Below are 15,193 nucleotides of genomic sequence, written 5' to 3'. Positions count from 1 at the left end.
TCTGTTTCTGTTCATCACTCAGCAAACAGGCCATAAATGTGTCTGCATGTACTGTACAATAGGCCTGGAACGTCACAAATATCAGTTATCTTAAACCATCTGTCCTCATGGATGACGTTTTCAACACATTAATCAGTAATCTTGGAAATGTGAATACTGTTGAAAAGTTTGTGTTATATCCATAACATTATCACCAAATTCTTGCTTAAGCATTATGCTGCACCAGCCAAAAAAAAAAAAAAATTTGAGTCACCCAGAGAGAGAGAGAGAGAGAGAGAGAGAGAGAGAGAGAGAGAGAGAGAGAGAGAGAGAGAGAGAGAGAGAGAGAGTAGAAGGGAATCACCAAGTTGTCTCTGTCATCCCTTCTGAAAGTCAAAAATCAAGTGGAAGGAGGGCTATATCCAAGTTTATTCCTTCTTGGGAAACTTTAAAAAAAAAAGTGATATAAGCAGGTGTGTTATAGCTATTAAAAAATGCATGGCACATTATTATTATTAGCCAATATAGTGCAAGGAAGCCTAAGGCTTATGCTGCACCAGCCAAAAAAAAAAAAAAAATTTGAGTCATCCAGAGAGAGAGAGAGAGAGAGAGAGAGAGAGAGAGAGAGAGAGAGATAGAGAGAGAGAGAGAGAAGTAGAAGGGAATCACCAAGAAAGAGAAGAATGATGAGATCCAGCTCAGGACTCTGGGTGTGCCAAGCCCATACTCACCAGATCTCTCACACTCTTGGACGTTTAGTTAAGAAATAATTTTAGATATTCATTTAACATGATATATTGTAAGATAGTAAAGTAATTATAAGGAATTGTAGGAGATGTGGTTTATTTCTTTGGTAATTCTTTACTTTTTATTTAATTTTAGTTTACTTTATTGTTTATTGTTAGTTATATTTTGTAGTTTACAATAATATACCTATGCAAATCTAAGCAGATGCCATTACGGAATTTTTAGTGCAAACCCCCTGGAACACTTTCGCAAACCCCCAGGGGTTTGCGAACCACTGGTTGGGAACCACTGATTTAGGTAAACTGTTAATTAAAAATATGAATGTTTCATCGTAATTGATTGTGTGTTTTTGTTTATTTTTTTGTTTTTTTATATAATATCTGTGCTGTATTTCATCGGTTTTGTTGAAGCTACTTTTAATACTAATTTATGACATAATGAAGTTTCATCAACTGCCTTAATTCCAACAATTCCAGCAATGTGAAAAAAAAAAAAAAAAAAAGCATTATTAAAAGACTGCTGTGAGCTGCATGAATTTCTTAATGTGCCTGAGGTTTTTTTTTTGCCGCACCCACTGCATGGTTAAATATAAAAGTCCATCACTATCTTTATTCCTCATTGTGGATTTCACAAAGTTATTCATTAGGCCCAATTTAATAGAGGAAAGACAAAGAACTTTTCTTCTGTTTACAAGAGGCTGATGCAACACATTTTTTCTACCCTGGAACTAAGCTCAGTCTAACAAATCACTGATGAATTACACAATTCTTGTGTAATTCATCAGTGATTTGAATATCATATCTTAGAATAAGATAAAGACACAGAAAACAGCAATATTTTTGAGAAAACCAGCTGCATGTTAAGAAGTCACCACAAGTATTTAGCAATGTTGATAATTTTTAAAAGCATCTTTAAAAAAAATACCTTATCATAACATCTATTCATATGAATAGCATGTGCAACCACATAGAGATGGATGAATGCTTCCATCACATAGAAGCGCTGCCTTCAAACTTAGTTTTGATTAATCTATGAATACACAACACTCATACAGTTTTTGGTCTAGCCAAAGACTTCATATATTCATTAACATCACTGAAAAATACTAAATTAATACTCAAAGAAAAATGAAGCTAAATATGTCTTTCTAACGTTAATTAAAGAAATTACTTTGGTACCTTTTTCTAGAAGGAGTTATCCTTGCAATCATAGGATTGACTTGGGAACAAGAAATGAGCATTAAAAGCAGAATAGCATTATAAACAGGAGTTTGTGTAATTTTCATCTTTATTGTGACATGAACCAGAAATATTATTATTATTATTATTATTATTATTAGCTATATGATGCAAGGAAGCCTGAGGCTTATACTGCACCACCCAAAAAAAAAAAAAAAAAGAATTCCCGAGTTACCCTGAGACAGAGAGAGTGAGTGTCAAAGTAGAAGGGAATCATCAAGAAAGAGAAGAATGATGATATAGATTAGCTCTATCAAATTAAACCAGTAATCACAACTTTGTAAATTGTTGCGATTACTGGTTTGATTTGATATGTAAAATACATAAGTAAAATATGCAAACAAGAAGTTATCCTAGCTGTGCTGTGGATAGGCCATTGTCATTTAACCCACTCCTACTTATTGTAAGTAGAAAGATCACCATAGTGCAGTAGTTAACACTACTTCAACAGTTAAATTTTCTCATTGACTCTCTCTTTAGCAGAGAATACCAAAAAATATTTTTTACAGCTTTTAAAGATGTACAGGAAACATACTCTTAAGCAGTTTTTGCTGCAAAGTAACTTTGCCAGCCTATTTTGACTTCTTGTGGGAAATTAATTTTCCTTTGGAGTGAATGGATGGGTGAAATGGGAAAGGTGGTTTTTTTTTTTTTTTTTTTGGCTGGTAAGCTTGCTTTCTTGCATCATATGCCCTGCTAATGCTATTATTGTATCTAGTTCATTTTAAATTTAGTGTTACATGGCTTCAATTAACGTTCATTCTATGAGATTGAGGGTATCCGTGGAAGATAATTTCACCAGAAATACTTTGTCATACTCAAAATCAGGCTTGTGATCAATAGCCTTAGTAGCTGATGTGCCATAAATTCCAAATCAGCCAAGTGACTTGGATCTGCTGGAAACACAAGAACCAGCACCTAAGAAAATTATACCCTTAAATTGTTAAAAAAATTTACAAATCTGTTCGTCTCAAGAATTCCAATAGAGTGCTTGGGGATCATAATATTTATACAAAATAGACTATGATGCCAAGATTTATAATCTGTTTTATGAAGAAATGTGGCAAGCTAAATAAAAATCTCATCAGGCATCATGAAAATTGAGTTGAGTCGAAACTTAAGGAATTTTAACCAAGAAGATTAATAGAGACATACAAACATATCAACCCAACAACTCTGAAAGCTCATATCTATTTGGGAGTGTGAAAGCTCACAAAGGTTTGCCATGAGTGATAAATGCCACCTGGGTTAGGCCCTTTCAAGATATCTTGGCACGTTATTACCAACATGATACCCACACATGTACATACACGCCATCAAGAACTCATTAGACTTAACTGACAGACTCAAACACATTTCCTTACAACTCAAGGACATTCTTTCATGCTACAACATCAAGTTAAAGTTTATCTGCATTTTTCTTGCATATATAAGCATTGTAAACACGTTGCAAGGAAGGCCCATTGTGTCCTATCGATGATCTATCAAACTTTTGAAAATAGAGATAGGGACGTGATAATCCCATTATATAAGGCTTTTGTTAGACCACACTTGGAATACTGTGTTCAAGTATGGAGACCGCACCTAAAGAAAGACATCGAGCTTCTTGAAAGGGTGCAAAGACGGGTAACTTGTCTGGTGAGATTGGCAAAGGGGGCGTACTTATGAAGAAAGACTTTGAATATGTGGGTTGAAGAGTTTGGAAACTAGACACCTTAGAGGAGATTTGATTGAGGTGTTTAAGGCTCTGAGAGGCATCAGTAAAATGAATGAGGACGAAATTTTCAAGATTATAAATGATGCTAGAACTAGGGGACATAAATTCAAGTAAGTTACAGGGGGAAATGTTTGCATTAGCATTAGTAGAGGCATATGATGCAAGAAAGCAAGCTTATGCAGCATCAGCCAAAAAAAAAAAAAGTTCCACTTCACCCCTCTGTTCGTTCCAAATACCTGTCCAGCTCAGCCTTAAATTTATTTAGGCTATCAACTTCCACAACAAGGAATGGAAGTCTGTTCCACCAACCAACTACCCGCTGCCTAAAGGCAAATTTCCACACATCTATCCTACATCTGTCTTTCCTCAATTTGAATTTATGCCCTCTCAGGTGATTATTCTGAACAAGAGGCAGAATCCCATCAGCATTGAGCATGCTCAAACCATTCAAGGCTTTATACACCTCTATCAGATCACCTCGCCAGTGCCTAGTCTCCAGGCACTGTAATTTGCAAAACTTAAGCCTTTCTTCGTAAGTGCAACCCTTTGTTCCATTCACTAATCGTGTTGCCCTTCTCTGTACTCGTTCCAGCAGCTCTATATCCTTCTTGAAATGAGGCCTCCAGACCTGTATACAGTACTCAAGGTGTGGCCTGACCATTGCCCTATACCAGGGAATAATCACCTCCTTATCCCTGCTAGAAAAATTCCTGTATATCATTGTGATAAGACCATGAGCTACTCTTGCAGCCCATCTGCACTGCTCAGAGAACTTCATATCTGCCTGCACAATTACCCCCAGGTCCTTTTCATTCTCTACCACTGTCAGTGTAGTACCACAGAGTTGGTATGCTGCTCTGGGGTTGCTGTTTGCAAATGTTAAACTTCATTTGCCACCTCTCAGCCCATCTGCTCAACCTTTTCAGATCCTGTTGCAGCAGCATAGCATCAGTAGTGTCCTTAACAACCCTGCCAACCTTTGTATCATCTGCAATCTTGGACATTAAGTTTGATATGCCATCATCAATATTATTTATAAATACAGAAAGCAATAATGGACCCAACACCTGAACCCTGAGGGACTCCACTAATAACTAATAACATTAGTCCACGATGAGCAGTGTCCATTGATTACCACTCTCTGTCTTCTCCCCCTCAACCACCCTTTTATCCATAGCAGCAATTTGCCTCCAATGCCACACTGCTCCAATTTATGCAGCAGTCTTCCATGTGCAACAGTATCAAAAGCCTTTCTAAGATCCAAGTATATAATATCAAAGTTATTCCCTGCATCCAGTTCTTTTGTGACTGCATCATAGTATCCAATCAAATTGGTCAGGCAAGACTTCCCCTTAAGCCGACCGGGCTAGCCGGGTGGGTAAAGTGCCTGCCTGGCAACCCAAAGGTCGCGGGTTCGATTCTCACCTCGTGCTTGGATCAATGTACTGCAAAAACCTTGGGGAGTGCATTATGGCCACAGAAGCCTATGTGCCAACAACTACCAAAAAAAAAACTTCCCCTTAACAGAACCATGCTGTGTCCGAGCTGTAACCGAAGTCTTGTCTAGATGATCCTGCAGTGCTTCTTTAACCAGTGCCTCCATTAATTTTCCTGGAATAGAAGTTAAACTCACAGGTCTATAATTACTTGTGTCAGCCTTTGATCCTTCTTTGTGAATTGGGGTCACATTTGCACATCTCCAGTCTATGGGTACCTCCCCTGAGTCCAAGGAAGCTCTCATAGTTATGGCTAAGGGTTTACTTACTTCCTTTGCTGCCACCTTTAATATAACTGGATAGATCCCATCCACCCCAGGTGCCTTTCTTGTATTTATCTTCAACAATTTCTCCTCCACTTTCCTCTCAGTTATTACAAGATTATCTAGCGTACTGCCAGAGTTGAATACACCTCTGGCATTCCCCTCGCTGAATAACTCCTCATATGTGAATGTCGATGCAAAATATTCATTTAGTTTGTTAGCTACCTGAGCAGGATCATCAACAGTTGAACCATCGATATCAAGTGGACCAATCTGATTCATCCCCTTCCTTCTAGAGTTTACATAAGTAAAGAACTCTTTGTTGTTTTTCTTTGCATCCTTTGCTAAAGATTTATCGTAATCTGCCTTCGCCTGCCTAACTTCCTTTGTAACTTGGTTACAGATCAACTTATATCTATCATAGGCTTCTGTGTCACGTGTTAATGTATCCCATGCATTTTTCTTCTCTGCCATATGTCTCATTAGTTCATCTGACATCCATTTAGGCCTAATATTTGAACGATATTTCTTAGTTGGTATGTAAAGCCTAATAGCTTCCAAGATAAGTTCTTTGAATACTTCCCATTTTGAATTTGCTGTTGGTAACATCATCAGTTGGCCCCACTGTATAGAATTTAAATACTGTCTCAGACCATCGTAGTCGCCTTTTCGAAAGCAATAATCCTTTCCTTTACCCCTGATGGTAGTTACCTCTTTGAGTAAATCCCACTTCAGCACACCGTGATCACTGCCACCTAGTGGTTCCTCTATCTACAGATTCTTAATGCATGCAGAATCACTACTGATAATCAAATCAAGTGTATTACTCCCTCTAGTTGTCTCCCGAACGTGCTGATTTAGAAAACAATCATCCAATAAATCGACAATTGATCCACAATAAATCCAGATTGGATTGCAGGAAGTTTTATTTTAGTCAGTGAGTTATGAATTACTGGAATAAGATGCCTACATGGGTAGTAGAGGCTGACAGTTTGGGGAAATTCATAGGTCATCTGGATAGTACCTTTGGGTGAGGGAAGCACATAGGATGATAGGTTTAATTTCCTTTTCTTTTATTAATTATTATTATTATTTATTATTATTTTTTTTTTTATCATTGTTTTATTCGGGTTTTTTTTTTTTTTTTTTTTGGCTGGTATAGCATAAGCCATAGGCTTTTTTGAAATATACATTTACAGAAATATACACCAACCACTCAGAACTACTCACTATCTCAGTTGTTTTTAACTGGTATTCCAGCAAGTCAATCTTGCTTCCAGTTTAAAGACCAGTTTTACCTCCAAAAGCATGGGCACTTTCCTCCTTCTCCATGATATCTACCTTTTGCTGAGATATTACCGTTGATTAGATCAGCCAGATACAAATAAAGGCCTCCTAATAACATGCTCTCCCTGACAGTAGACTATTTCTTCAGGACTGTAGTTCAGCAAGTCACTGAGTGTTATTTAAACTCATTAATTTTTTGGGAGATTATGTTGTTAAATTTGGATAGTGTAATATATTAACCATTATGTAATTTGTAAAAATGTGTAGATGTGTTTTTTGTTATTATTATTATTAGTAGTAGTAGTATAATAGCAGTGGCATATGGTGCAAGAAAGCGAGCTTCTGTTTCTTTAGTTTCTAACAATAATGTCTTCTAAATTTGAAGTTATTAAATATATTCTGTTCTTGCATCAAAGTGAGTTTTCATCTTGAAACATTTATAAATTATTCAAGTGCATTCTAAAGCTTTTTTTTTTTTTAGGAAAAGGGCTGATTCTGATGATGGCACTCAATTTACATTAGAAAAATATATAAAAGTTGAAAAGGAATCACCTGAATGTTTAGTTGGAAAAGGAAATGGTAAGATTTCATTATTTTATTTAATTTTAAGAGATTTAATTTAAGCAGATCTCTTTGCAGTATATATATTTTTTCTGGAAGTCAGTTCTTTGAACATACATAATATGTCAAATTATAAGGGGATTCCAGAGACTGCTGGGAGTCATTGCAGAACAAATAAATACATGGGCTGTGTTAAGGTAGCTAAGGATAGAAACAGGTGCATGTATACTTGTGTGTACACCAGTGCTAGGAGTTTGGTAAATAAATTTATGAATTTGAGGTGTCGGTCAAAACTTTAAAGGCAGATATTGTTTGGATAACAGAGACGTGGTGTGACACACATATATAAGGAATGCAGAACTGGAATTCGGGGAGTACAATGTGTACAGGAAGGATAGATAGGATAGGAAGGGAGGAGGGGTTATGGTATTGGTTAAAACACATAAAATCCAAGGAAGTACAAACAGTAGACATGGCTGTACAGTGCAGTGTCGAGTCAGTTTGGTGTGACATAAGCACTGGGAAATCAAAATTGAGAGTAAGAGTGCGTTATAGGCCTAATGACTCTGATGAGTATAATAAACAACTGTACGGAAAATACATTTGGCCAGTAAATCAGAGTGTTTTATAATGGCGGTTTTTAATTTCCCAGATATCGACTAGAATTTGTGGATTGGTCACTCACACACTAGTAAGGCTTTTGTTGATTTATTGGATGATTGTTTTCTACAGCAGCATGTTCGGGAGGCAACTAGAAGGAGAAATACTCTTGATCTGATTATCAGTAGTGATTCTTCATGCATTAAGAATCTGCAGATAAAGGAACCACTAGGTGGCAGTGATCACAGTGTGCTGAAGTGGGATTTACTCAAAGAGCCAACTACCATCAGGGGTAAAGTGAAGGGTTTTTCCTTTCGTAAAGGCAACTACGGTGGTCTGAGACAGTATTTAAATTCTACATGATGGTACCAACTGATGATGTTACCAACAGCAAATTCAAAAGGGGAAGCATTCAAAGAATTAATCTTGGAAGCTACTACGCTTTTCATACCAACTAAGAAATACTGTTCAAGGTTTAGGCCTAAATAGATGTCAGATGAACTAATGAGACATGTGGCAGAGATGAAAAATGCATGGGATACATATAAATTAACAGGTGACACGGAAGCCTATGATAGATATAAGCTGATCTGTAACCAAATCACAAAGGAGGTTAGGCAGGCAAAGGCAGATTACAAGAAATCTTTGGATGTAAAGAAAAATAGCAAAGGGTTCTTTACTTATGTAAACTCTAGAAGGAAGGGAATGAATCAGATTGGTCCACTTGATATCGATGGTTTAACTGTTGATGATCCTGCTCTGGTAGCTAACAAACTAAATGAGTATTTTGCACCTACATTCACAAATGAGGAGGTATTCAGGGAGGGGAATGCCAGAGGTGAAGTAAACTGAGGCAGTGAGGTAGATGATTTTATAATAACTGAGAGCAAAGTGGAGGAGAAATTGTTGAAGATAAACATAAGAAAGGCAACTGGGGTAGATGAGATTCATCCAGTAATATTAAAGGAGGTAGCAAAGGAAGTAAGTAAACCCTTGGTGATAATTATGAGAGCTTTCTTGGACTTAGTGGAGGTACCCATGGACTGGAGATGTGCAAATGTGACCCCAGTTCACAAAGGAGGATCAAAGGGCGACACAAGTAATTACATACATGCTAGTTTAATTTCTGTTCTAGAGAAATTAATGGAGGCACTGGTTAAAGAAGCAGTGCCTCCATCAGCAGGATCATCTAGACAAGATTTTAGTTATAGCTCAGACACAGCATGGGTTTGTTAAGGGGAAGTCTTGTCTGACAGATTTGATTGGATACTATGATGTGGTCACAAAGAAACTGGATGCAAAGAATAATTTTGATATCATATATTTGGATCTTAGAAAGGCTTTTGATATTGCACATGGAAACTGCTGCACAAATTGGAGCAGTGTGGCATTGGAGGCAAATTGCTGTTATGGATAAAGGGATGATTGAGTAGGAGAAGACAGAGAGTGGTAATCAATGGACACTGCTCTTCGTGGACTAATGTTATTAGTGGAGTCCCCCAGGTTTCAGTGTTGGGTCCATTGTTGTTTTCTGTATTTATTAATGATATTGATGATGGTAAATCAGGCTTAATGTCCAAATTTTATGAAGGCAGGGTTGTTAATGACACTAATGACAGTATGCTGCTACAACAGGATCTAGAAAAGTTAGAGGGCTGAGAGGTGGCAACTGAAGTTTAACATTGACAAATGTAAAATACTGCATATAGGAAGCAGTAAACCCAGAGAAATGTATCAACTGTGTGGTACTACACTGACAGTGTAAAGAGTGAAAAAGACCTGGAGATAATTGTGCAAGCAGATATGAAGTTCACTGAGCAGTGCAGACAGCCTGCAAGAGTAGCTCATGGTGTCTTGTTAATGATATACAGGAATTTTTCTAGCAGGAATAAGGAGGTGATTATCCCCTTGTATAAGGCAATGATCAGGCCACACCTTGAGTACTGTATACAGGTCTGGAGGCCTCATTTTAAGAAGGATGTAGAGCTGTTGGAACGAGTACAGAGAAGGGCAACAAGATTAGTGAATGGAACAAAGGGTTGCTGTTATGAAGAAAGGCTTAAGTTTTGCAAATTACAGTGTCTAGAGACTAGACACATGCGAGGTGATCTGATTAAGGTGTATAAGGCCTTGAATGGTTTGTGCATGCTCAGTGCCGATTGGATTCTTCCTCTTGCTCAGAATAATTGTCTGAGAGGGCATAAATTCAAATCGAGGAAAGACAGTTGTAAGATAGATATGTGGAAGTTTGCATTTAGCCAGCAGGGTGGTTGATTGCTACAACAAACTTTCATGTGTCGTTGTAGAAGATGATAGCTTAAATAGATTCAAGGCAGAACTAGACAAACATTTGGACCGAGTGGATGGGTGAAATGAGAAAGGTGTATGTGTTTTTTTTTTTTTTGGCTGATGCTATATAAGCTTGCTTTTTTGCATTATGTGCCTATATTAATGCTAATAACTTGCATGTCGTTTATACAAAGTGTTTCCAAAGTATGTGCAGAAAATTCTGGAACATGCTTTATGGTTCAAAATTAGGGGGGGGAAAGCCACACAAATATGTCTGAAAATGCTTTGTTTTAGAGTTAATAACTCTAAAACATGATGCAATGCATTTTAGAGTTATTAACTTTAAAATGCATGAAAGTGTGAATATGCCAGAAGAATAGCAAATAAAACTTTGCTATTGTTGCTTTGTTTTAAAAAAAGCAATCTCAAAATAAAGGGGAAGTCCTTGCTTTCATTCTCCCCTCTTCCCTCCAAGAACTAACATATTCCAGTGCATCTGCTCCATGTATAATAAATATTGTTTTAGTTTTACAGCAGTAATGTCATTCTGTAATATAGAGTATGCAGATATGAACATAATGTATGATTATACCACAAAAACATTCCTAACAGAGGGTTTCCAAATTGTCAAACATTTCTGGTTGTCAGCAAGCATTTGAGAAAAAGTGGTATGTTTTGTCATACTGCATGGATAGCCACCATGGCAACCGTAATTGAAGATGAAATTTGTAATGCAGTACAGGGAGGTTGTTGTTGTTATTTGGTGTTTAGGAGCATTAGCAACTAAGGCCATATTTCTCCAGGGATATGCGGTGGTCATTCCCTAACCTTTCCGCATCTTCCATATTTGGTGGTCACGGTCAGGAGAACCCCGGTCTAATCAAGAAGCGTGTGCTACGCACTGCTGCTCCTGCCCACCTGGCTATGGAGGCACCAGTACAGGGGGGAATCTGACAAATTGGTGCTGCTCTATGGATTTTCCACATTGTTTGGTATAATATTTGGCAACAGCAATTTTCCTTTTGTCTTTAGAAAGTGCAGTCATTGACTACATTGGACTATCCTCAATAACAACAGTTTTATCAATTGCTCTTCCACTGCCATAGCCAAGGTTGTGATTCACAAGTCAGATATTATTTACAGATGGATTGAGATTTTCAAGATGGAAAATTATCAACTTTCACACAGTGTAATGGCTCATCAAGAGAATTTCTGTATTAACTTCTGTTGATATTGTTGGTAATCTATAAATCAGGCATTGTATTCTTCCATGGCAGCTGACTGACCAAGTTTACCAACACCTGTTGAAAGATATTTTTTTCAGGAATTCCTTGAAGATGTTCCCCTATGGAGGACAAGGAATGGCATAGCATGGTCAGGTCACCTGACGTGAATTCCCTTGACTACTTCCTTTGGGATCAAAGAGCCAGTTATATGAAACAGAAGTACTAGATAGTGTAGAACGGGTGGCCAACAAGTTGATCGCTGCTTGAATTTCACTCTATCACAACAAATTTTAAATATATATAAAAACAGATTAGTCAAAATATAAATATTGTTATTATGCACCCCATTATATACGCTTATTACAAATCTGCTGAACCACATGACTACTCTTGTCGCTGCGCTGCCTAGGCTTGTCTAGTGAAAATGCACGCAGTTACATTGTGGAGAACATAGTGTATGCATCGAATTGTTATTTAGCTTACTTATATTAATAACTCGACAGTTCTTATACATTAATTTAATAACCTTTGATTTAAAATTAATACTACGAAAAAGAGCAAAACGTATCATTTTCATCAAGAGTGGGAACTAGAATACTTTTTTGTAATGCTAAAAGAAAAATGTTGTTTGATTTGCAATGCTTCCGTGGCTATACCCAAAAAAAGGAAATTTAGAAAGGCACTTCAACACACTGATTAATAGTATTTCTGCATATAAATATCAATTTTTGGCAATGGCTAAGGATCTCAAAGGAAAAAAAATCAATCATTTTGCAAATATGCAAGATCATTTGCAAAAATGTCCTATTTTTGAATTTAATAGTGAGAAATATGTTTCTGAAATTGAGAAAGTTGTGGATGATTTTGAAACCAGATTCAGTGATTTTAAAATAATTGAAGACATTGTTCAATATATTCCTTATCCATTTAATACTTTAAGACTTAGATTACGAAACAAATTGCAGAAAAAATCGCTGAGAATTTTCAGATGGAGAAAATTTTACTTGAAAATGAAATTATTACATTACGAAACGATATCTTCCTAAAAGCCAGATCATCAGAAGACAACATTTGGAAATATGTTTGCCGAGAGAAGTACTGAAATGTAAAAAAAATGCAGTGAACTTTTAAATTCCTGTTTGGTTTCACATATCTATGTGAATCGGCCTTTTTGTTTTTGAAACAAAGATGAAGAAATGCTGTACTGTTATGGACTTGCATACAGAAGATGCTTTACTGTTGGCCTTATCATAGTATATCCCCGATTTTGAAAGCTTGGCAGATGACACAAAGACAAACTTCGCATAAATAAAAATTTTAAATATGTATGAATTTAAAATAAGAATTCTGAATTGTATTTCATTTTAAAATTTAGAAACAATATTTTTCAATATGTGTTGATTAACTTTTTTCACCATGCGCAATGAAATTCTTGAGATGGTAGATCGTGGCACATTTTGAAGAAAAAAAGTAGATCTCATCACAAATTAAGTTAGCCGCCCCTGGTGTAGAACAACTGTGACAAAATATTGTGAAATAATACGCACCACTGCAACCATGTTTGAGTATGTTTGGCAGTCAGTAATTTAATGAACCAAAGTCTGTATTCAAGGATATCACTTTAGATGGTTTTTGTAAAGGCAGCATGCAAAGCTTAATGCTCTATATATAAAATGAAGAGACATGATCGTACATGAATTCATCTGGGAAATATTTAATGCCTTATAATTTAGAGTCACTGCTAAACTTGCTACTGATCTGCTAGAATGGTCAAACTGCAGTACATAGCTCACCGTTGAGCACATTATACTCATTGACTGATCCATACACAACAGATATTGACAAACTGTCTTTGCCTTGTTTTCCACTGTGTATATCCCCTTACAATAACCCAGCTGTTATATGATAACACTGGACGTGACAAAAACTACTGAACTCATGTAGCAAACAAACAACTGCTGAACTTATGTAGGATTGTGCATCTTTGTTTTATGTGAAATTCTAATTTAGATCAGGACTATATGATAATGATAATAAGTTAATATAAAAAAATGCAGTTTTTTCTAGTGTAAAAATACTTTTATTTGTATGTCTAGGAATTTATGCCATCTTTTCTATTTGAAGTTAATCTACATAATTTTTTCCTCCTATTTGGAATTAAGATTTTTCACTGTATCAGGTGTAACCAGAAAGTAAAGCCATTTTTGGAGATGATGACATTTGTTCAAAGACTTTTCAGTGGTTTGCAAAGTTTAAAGCAGGCCACTTGTCCATCGCAGATGATTTGTTCGCTTGTATATGTGATCTGATAAGAAGTTATTTGGTTTTTAGGAGCATTAGCAACTAAGGCCATATTGCTCCGGGAATATGCGGTGGTCATTCCCTGACCTTTCCGCATCCTCCGTATTTGGTGGTCACGGGCTCGAACCCCAGTCTAATCAAGAAGCATGTGCTACGCACTGCTGCTCCTGCCCACCTGTCTACGGAGGTGCCTGATAAGGAGTGATTGACATATAACTATCTGTGATGTTGCTAGTGAAATTGATATTTCTTATGGGACATATCAAATCAATTTTAACACAGGATTTGGGAATATGTCACAAGAATTGGGAATGTGTTTCATCCAGGTTTGTGCCTCACATTTTCACTGATGCTCACAGAGTGGTGAGTTCTCATATATTAGGATCTTTGTCAAAGCTGCCTTGTCTTGTTACTTTCATCATTACTGATGATGAATTGTGGGTGAAAAGCTGTGACCTGAAAACAAAGGTGCAGTCCTCCTTCAGTGCAAATGCAAAGTGCAAAGATTGTGTTTATCATATTTTTTGAATCACAGTGCATTGCTCATTATAAATTTTTCCTACATTGTCAAACAGTGAATAGGAATGCTGCAAAAGACTTTTATGGAGATTGCATTATGCTGTTTGGAAATGATTGGAGAAGTGGGCTTCAGGAAATTGGTGCTAGTGTCACGACGATAATGTACATGTACATTTAATTGAGTACTTTCCATTCAAGAATTTTTTATGAAGTCCCCCCTCCCTCCATCCACCATACTTGCTCGATTTAGTTCCCTTGATTTATTTATTGATTCCCAGGCTTAAAACCACCTTGATCGGTCACAAATTTGCAGTGATTGAGGATGTTATTCAGAATGTGACATAAGAACTATTAGCAATTCCAAAAGAAGCCTATTGTGAATGATCCTAAAAGTTGTAGAAATGTTGGAATTTGGTGTATCTATCCAAATACCTGATAAGCTTCATCATTTCCCAAACTTTTTGATCCCTGAATTTCAGAATAGTATCATTTATGTAGTACATTTATTTATAAATAGGCTTTTGGGTGGATTGAAACTAAAGCTTTCTGAATTCACGTAGGCAAATTATAATATCAAAACATTCATAACTATAAACTACACAGTGGCCAGAATATTAGAGGACTATGAGATTAGGTGGCTACTACTTAATGACTGCTTACCACTTAATTGTAGCATACACTCTTATGTTTAGAGCTGAAGTAATGGTTCTGACAGAAGTGAGGGTCACTTTTTTTGAGTTCTAACAAAGCTGGTTAGTTTTTGGTTTAATTATACTGATTTTCAATATGTTGGTGTTAAATTTGTAGTAAAGTTATATTTTTTTATTGTTCTGATCATTTAGTTGTGATTTTTTTTTTTTTTTTTCCCCAAATGGAATGAGTAGTTCAAAATTACATGTTTCTAACTATAATCGTTGGAAAGAAGCATAGGTTGGCCTGTGTGTTAAGGTATAGTTTAGGCTGAGATTGT

The 15,193-nt window shown here is 36.4% G+C and overlaps 1 protein-coding gene across 2 annotated transcripts in view; it reads left to right on the top strand.

Annotated features, from left to right (window-relative positions):
• The window catches only part of nbs (nibrin), a 315,228-nt gene that overhangs the window by 157,719 nt on the left and 142,316 nt on the right, over nucleotides 1–15,193 (top strand). For both annotated transcript variants that reach the window (XM_090376897.1, XM_090376896.1), the window contains exon 11: nucleotides 7,209–7,306. In XM_090376897.1, the coding sequence (XP_090233023.1) occupies nucleotides 7,209–7,306 (98 nt within the window). The remainder of the gene's footprint in view (nucleotides 1–7,208; nucleotides 7,307–15,193) is intronic.

Source organism: Mastigoproctus giganteus, chromosome 7, assembly GCF_048544385.1.
Source record: "Mastigoproctus giganteus isolate SK-2022 chromosome 7, ASM4854438v1, whole genome shotgun sequence".
Lineage (NCBI taxonomy): Eukaryota > Metazoa > Arthropoda > Arachnida > Uropygi > Thelyphonidae > Mastigoproctus > Mastigoproctus giganteus.
Note: the sequence above shows the minus strand (reverse complement) of the source record. Positions and strands in the feature narration are given on the sequence as shown.